This window comes from Sinohyriopsis cumingii, chromosome 17 (genome assembly GCF_028554795.1).
Source record: "Sinohyriopsis cumingii isolate HCF-2022 chromosome 17, ASM2855479v2, whole genome shotgun sequence".
Classification (NCBI taxonomy): Eukaryota; Metazoa; Mollusca; class Bivalvia; order Unionida; family Unionidae; genus Sinohyriopsis; species Sinohyriopsis cumingii.
Window position 1 is genome coordinate 65026609 of NC_142977.1, and position 7960 is coordinate 65034568.

General features: G+C 37.0%; 1 protein-coding gene across 1 annotated transcript; it reads left to right on the forward strand.

Annotated features, from left to right (window-relative positions):
• The first annotated feature begins 6838 nt into the window (after positions 1-6838).
• Positions 6839-7960, forward strand: LOC149779123 (uncharacterized). The gene is made up of 2 exons (XM_089938399.1): positions 6839-7215; positions 7306-7960. Exons 1-2 carry the CDS (start codon positions 6839-6841, stop codon positions 7958-7960), a joined length of 1032 nt encoding a protein of 343 aa, XP_089794525.1.

Here is a 7960-nt window from a genome sequence, read left to right on the forward strand (position 1 = left end):
ACTAGGTAATATCACAACGATCCCAAAGTTGTGTTATCTAAATTGTCAGATATACTGAACAAATGATTTTTTACCTGTAAATGCTATGGACATGTGAAAAAAGTTAACAGTTGAATAAAGAAGATTTATTTCAATCGCATGCAATAATCCAGACTTGGATGAAGCTCGGTATAATAATCACTTTGATATCAGTGTGTGCGTCTGTCTGTACAGCCAGCCAGCCAGTAATACAGCATGTCCATCCATATACAGCATTGTTCACCTCTTTTAAACACCACGTTAAAGTTATTTTCCCTTTCTTTTGTTCGTGTTCAGATGGGAGACATAACTTCAGTATGCAGTTATCTTTGTATAGGAAATAAATGCAAGCATTATCAAACATTTGTTATGGGTGGTGTTTGACATGCAGGCCATGACCAGCTTCTCGTAAATTTAGCCAACATCAACCTCCATTTAGTATTTAACTGGAGGTTACTGATATTGATAAATAAACGTGATACTTGTACAACCATTTGGAAGGGTCATTGCGGTCTTCAAAGACTGGGTATTTCAAATACAAACGTAAGCTATACTGTAGCTGTGAGTAACAGTTAATTGATTATGAATTATAATTATTACTCTTAATTGATTATGAACCTAGCATAGAACCACCAAGACTGTATCATGCATGAACTAAAGTGAAATTATACACTAGGAATACGTTTAAAACATGACATTCCCTCTATGTTCCTTCTTTGATTCCTTTTGAAAAATACAATTTTAGAGAACTTCTGGAATACACTACGATCTCTCATTAAAAACGAATATGGAAAAGTATTCTTCCTTGTATAAAGGAAGTGGAAAATGCATATGTCTCTCCAAAACTATTTGCTCATACATGTTATTTGTTTCATGTCACTATTTACAAAAAGGAGCTGTAGTTACCTGTTGTCTTTATTGATCCAAACGGAGCAAACTGTGCCAGGCTTGAATAAATGGTTGTATATGCTGTGAGCACAACGGCGTGTTTGTCACTGTTACAGCTCCAATAGACATTTATTTTATTAGTTGCTAAAGAGATTGGAAACTGATCTCGAGGGATAACCGCAGAAGAATAAATTTGCTTTCGTTGCAATTATCTTAATTACTAAGGAGTGATCAATACTTATCCAAGTTTAGTTTATTTTTCTATAAACCTAAGTGTTTCTGATATTGGGGATACAGATCTTGTACCTTACATACACAAACGTTTCACTTCATTCATGTCAGATATGGTCATTACATATAAACATGTAATAACATCGATTCATATGAGATACAGAAAGAACTCATCTGGCTTCATTATTAAATTAATAATGCATTCTATGTATATACATATATGATGATTTATACAGAAAGGGAAGCGTGATTGCTCAGGTTTATGATTTCATTCTTATCAAATATTGGCCTTAACACACACATTCGACATCATTCATATCACATTTTGGTCTTAACACACACATTCGACATCATTCATATCAAATATTGGTCTTAACACACACATTCGACATCATTCATTTCAAATATTGTCCTTAACACACATTCGACATCATTCATATCACATATTGGCCTTAACACACACATTCGACATCATTCATATCACATTTTGGTCTTAACACACACATTCGACATCATTCGTTTCAAATATTGTCCTTAACAAATATTCGACGTCATTCATATCACATATTGGCCTTAACACACACATTCGACATCATTCATATCAAATATCGTCCTTAACACACACATTCGACATCATTCACATCAAATATCGGCCTTAACACACTCATTCGACATCATTCATATCACATTTTAGTCTTAACACACACATTCGACATCATTCATACCAAATATTGGCCTTAACACACACATTCGACATCATTCATACCAAATATCGGCCTTAACACACACATTCGACATCATTCATATCAAATATCGGCCTTAACACACACATTCGACATCATTCATACCAAATATCGGCCTTAACACACACATTCGACATCATTCATATCAAATATCGGCCTTAACACACACATTCGACATTATTCATATATATATAGAACACTATGCAAACGTTCAAAATCATTAATTAATAATGGGAATAGTTGATGTGATATATATAAAATAGACTGTATATAAAGATGGCACATATAAATGACCGTAACTACATTCATACAGATTGGTGAGGAAAATATTTCGAGATTATACATTCCCATTGGCTAGGGATATCTAACATTGCATATACACTATTGACTTACCCATGAACACCAGTGATATTTTGTCTGTATAATGCATTGATACAGCTTGATTTAGTATATGCAAATTTCATGCCATAGATTTAGAATAACAGGTTTAGATAAAGATGTCGATTTTCATGGATGCTTACTCATCTAGTGTTTGTAATCTATTGTTACTTATATCTGATTTAGTGGAAAAGAAAGTTTTGGATAAATGTGCTTTGGTTTCAGTCAGTACGTCTGTATCCGTCTATGACACAAAAATGAAAGAAATTAAAATACAAGATGGAATTGGAGTTGAGGAAGCTGGAACTTCCGAAAGAAGAAAGACACAAATAAATGCAAATGCAGTTACAGTTGGAAAAAGAAAAAGAACAAATGAAATTACAATCAGAAGAAAAAGAAAAAGAAAGACAAATGCAAGAAAAACAAATGCAGTTACAATATGAAAAAGAAGAGAGAGAGACAGGAAAGAGAGAAAGAAAAATAAATGCAAATGCAGTTACAAAAAGAATAAATGCATGTACAAGCAGAATAAAGAGAGAAAGATAGGGAATATCAATGTAAAATGAAAGAAATGGAACTGGCAAGTGAAAAACACATTCATACTTCAAATTCAAATTTGAGTTTTGATCTTGCAAAGAACAGTAAGTTATTGCCCCATTTCAGAGAAAGAGAAGTAGACAAATATTTTATTCGTTTGAAAAAGTTGCTGAAAATCTGAAGTGGCCAAGGGAGCATTGGATTCAGTTATTACAACGTGTACTCACTGTTAAGACTAGTGATATTTATAATTCGCTATCAGTTCACCAAAGTGGTGACTATGGTGTGGTTAAAGAATGCATCCTAAGGGGTTATGAGTTAGTCCCTGAAGCCTATCGGCAAAAAATCGGAAACTATAGAGAAGAAGCTGGACAAACTTATGTCGAATGTGCTAGAGAAAAAGAGCAGTTATTTGATAGATGGTGCTTTGCCAAGAAAGTTGCGCGAGATTATGAAAGTCTCAGACAACTTGTATTACTTGAAGCTTTGAAAAACTGTGTCCACAATGACATTAAGTCTTATCTTGATAAACATCAGATTGAAACTTTGGAAATTGCTGCTCGTGCTGCTGATGAGTATTCTTTAACTCATAAAGTTCCTTTTGTAAATTAATACTTATACTCAACCGTCTTTTCGCAGAAAAGTATTTCAGCCTAATACAAGCCCTTCTAAAACTCAAACTGGCACAACTTCTAAAACTCAAACTTTGGAGAAGCTTGATTCAAGATCCTTGTCTGTTCCTACTTGTACCTATTGCAAGAAAAAGGACACGTTATTTCTGATAACTACAAACTGAAAAATTGGCATCAGAAACAAGACAGACTATCCCAAATCTTCTTATTTCTAAAAGGTCAAGGTCACCGTCATGTGATGAAAGCAATACATTTGTTGGGTTTAACAAACCCCAGTCTGATGTGATTATGGAGAATTATGCACCATTCATATCGATTGGTTCTATGTCACTCTTGGGTGATTCGGCCAATCCTATCCATAAGGGACACAGGAGCTTCTCAGAGTCTTTTATTGTCGGGAACTCAACTTTTTTTCTGAGAAGTCTTCTTCTAATGAGAATGTTCTTATTCAGGGAGTAGAGTGCGGTTTTGTTGATGTTCCTCTCCATTGTGTAAATTTGTCCTCAGACTTAGTTTCAGGACCTAAGACAGTCGGAATGGTCTCTGCTTTGCCCGTAGATGGCATTCATTTATTAAAAGGCAACGACCTAGCTGGCGACAAGGTTGCGGTTAATCCAATTGTAACTGACAAGCCTTGCTTGGATCAGAAAGTCGATTCAATTGCAAAGGAATTCCCTGATGTATTTACAGCTTGTACAGTTACCAGAGCTATGGCAAAGAAAGCTCTTGAGAATGATGTTGATAAGGGCAGTATTCCTTTATCTGACACGTGCATTAGTCAGGTTGTTGATGAGGTCACTTTTACTCCTTGTTTGGATCAATCAGACAGTGATCCTCTTGTCAAAACTCATTCTCTTTATTATAATCAGGCTGACAAACGACAATCACTTGTCGTCGAACAGGTAAAAGAACCTGAGATCTCCTGTTTGTTTCAAAAGACCATTACTGAAACTGAAGCTACTAAAGTTCCTGTCTGTTATCTCATTAAAAATGGAATTCTTATGAGAAAATGGAGACCTCCCGAGGTACCTGCTGATGACGAATGGTCAGTGAATCATCAAATTGCAGTTCCGAATCCTTACAGACAGGAAATACTTAGTCTGGCCCATGAAACTAATGGCTGGTCATTTAGGGATCAATAAAACTTATCACAAGATCTTAACTCACTTCTATTGGCAGAAAATCAAAGGTGATATTGCCAAATACTGTGGATCTTGTCATACCTGTCATATGGTAAGAAAACCAAATCAGAAAATGCCCAAGGCTTATCTACAACCTATTCCTGCCTTTGACGAACCATTCGGTAGAATTATGGTACATTCTGTTGGTCCCGTACCTAAGACCAAGTCAGGTAACCAATACATGTTGACCATTATGTGTGCGTCAACAAGATTTCCAGAAGCAATTCCCTTGAGAAATATAAAATCTAAAACAATTGTACAGGCTTTGATAAAGTCGTTTAATCAATTTGGCCTTTCTATCTCTAACAAATTAGGTCAAGGGTCAAATTTTAGGTTTGGAACATTTCAGCCTATATTGCTTGAATCTGGCATTCAGCAATTCAAGTCAGAAGTGCAATTATGGCTTGACAGAACTTTAATGGAGAGAACTTTTGAGTTTTGTAATAGTGGGGTTCTGTCTCTCTTGCTCGTTCATCAAATTTTTCTTCAGATTAGATATCAAGGCCCTTACAAACAAGAAAATGAATGAGTTAAATTATGAAATTAGTACACCTGGGATCTAAATAAATGATAGGAGTACCATTGTATTAAAAGAGATAGCCAAATTAAAAATGTTATTAATTTACTTGTACCTGTCCCACTCAGTGTAGATTTAAGTGAAGAAATATCAAATTATACTGACATTGGAGTGACAAATCTTCGGAATTCAGAAATTATCAAAGATCTGGACCAGAAACTTTTACATTTGCAAGAACAAGAAAGAAATTAACTTAAACAGTTATTATTTTAATATGAGCATTTATTTATAGATGTTCCTACAAGAACAAACAAAATTTTCCATGACGTTGAAATTGTAAATTCCAAGCTTGTCAAACAACACCCGTACCGGATGAACCCTCTCAAACAGGAATATTAGAAAAAGGAAATTCAATATTTGCTGGAGAATGATTTTATAGAGCCCAGTAAAAGTGATTGGAGTTCACCAAGCATACTTGTTCCAAAACCAGATAAAACTTTCCGTATGTGTACTGATTACAGAAAGGTGAATAGTGTGACAAAACCAGATTCATTTCCATTACCAAGAATTGATGGCTGTATCGATAAGATCGGGAATGCCAAATATGTCACCAAATTTGACCTTCTGAAAGGATTTTGGCAGATACCGCTAGCGGAAAGAGCAAAATAAATTTCGGCATTCTTGACACCAGATGGACTTTACCAATATAATGTAATGCCGTTTGGGATGAAAGGGTCGCCAAGTACATTTCAACGCCTCATGAATATGATCACCTCTGGTCTAGACAATTGTGATGCTTATATCGATGATGTCATCATCTACAATGACACCTGGAAAGAACATTTAGCAACGATTCGGAAATTCCTTGACAGACTCACAGATGCATGTTTGACAATTAATTTATCTAAAAGCGAGTTCTGCCGTGCTAGTGTTACATTTCTGGGACACATCGTGGGACATGGACAAGTTAAACCTATATATGCTAAGGTCGAGGCTGTAGATAAGCACAATACTGATTACAGCATACGTCATCGTCATCTATCTTGGCTTTACATCTGGATTCGAATTTGAAATTATTAGAACATTTATTACTAGGACTTTTGCAATTTAATTTATGGATTATTCGTAGATTAATTTCGGATTTGATTCTTGAAACCGTAAGTTCTCCTTTTTCATTATTTACAGGATTTTCCAGGAAAAAAACAACTTATTTGTTAAATTTTAAAAAGTGTTGTTTTCATTCTTTCTGTGTTACTGTTTATTCGAGCCTAAACACGTAAGACTATGTTCCAAATTTGAACGCAATTCATGGAATTTATCAATTAATTGAATTACATTTCATTTTGAACTATCACAACTTTTGTCCAAGATTTAAAAAATTTACGATGTCACAAATGTATTGGTTAAAATTCCTATGTTCTCATTTTGCATATTTTCAAGTGTTTTAGCTCAACTGCCGAATTTGTTTGATTTGTTTTATTTTGCAAACAGCGTCACTTCCTGATTCTTCTCAGAGGTAAAGCGCATTCCTTTCGTGTTTCAATTCTGCCCATCAGCTATCCAAATTAATGAAGCTATTCATAATATATATAAGACACCTTCTACGACGCTCGTCAAGCCGTTTTAGAGGACGTCCCTCGACATGACGTGCTGTTGCTACTTGGCGATTTTACCGCTAGGGTCGGCTGCGACAATAAGGACAGAGAGAGAACCATGGGGCGCCATGGAGTAGGTGTGATGACCGACAACGGGGAAAGACTGGCCAACGTTTGTGAAGAGAATGACTTGGTCATAGGAGGGACCCTGTTCGAGCACAATGACATCCACACGCTCACATGGACGTCACCAGACGGCAGAACTCAGAACCAGATCGACCACATCATCATCAACAGCCGATGGAAACAATCCTTGCAGGACGTGCGAGTGATGCGTCAGGCTGACATCGGCAGCGACCATAGTCTCCTGGTGGCCAAGGTGAATCTGAAGCTTAGGAAAGTTAGGATAGGGGTCTCCAGGAATCAGCGCTTCGATGTGGACAATCTGAAAGATGCAAAAGTGAAGGAAGAGTTTAGGCTGGCCCAAAGGAATAGGTTTCGTGTTCTAGAAGATGAGACAGCGCTGACCATCGACAATTTCAACAGAGCATTGAAGGAAGCAAGATAAGTAGTTTTAGGTTATAGGAATAGTAAGAAGACAGAGTGGATATCAGGAGAGGCGTGGACTCGCATAGACGAGAGAAGACTAATTAAGAAGAGACTTTTGGACTCCAAGTCACCGAGACTGAAAGAGAGAATTCCGAAAGAGTATAGAGAAAAAGACAAGAAGGTGAAGAAATCAGCAAGGAGAGACAGGAAAGAATACACAGAGAGACTGGCAAAGGAGGCGGAGGCAGCAGCAGAGCAGAAAGACATGAAGACGGTATACCGGAACACCAAGAAGCTGAAGGGTGACCACGGCCAGCAATACGACCTTCCAGTGAGAGATCAAGATGGAACTCATGTCACAGTGGAGGAGGAGAAGCTGAAGAGATGGAAGCAACACTCTGAGTCCATACTGAATAGCCCAGACCCACCAGTACTCGCTGACATTCCTGAAGCAGAGGAGGACCTTGACATCAACTGCGACGTCATTACTATTGAGGAGGTCAAGCAGGCCATCCAAAAGCTAAAGAATGGGAAGGCACCTGGCGATGATGAAGTATGTCCCGAGATGCTGAAGGCAGAAGACACAAAGACACCGCAGCTTCTTTGCCAGTTTCTCCAAAATATCTGGGATAGTGAAGAAGCACCCAATGACTGGAAAACAGGAATCATCGTCAAACTTCCCACGAAATGA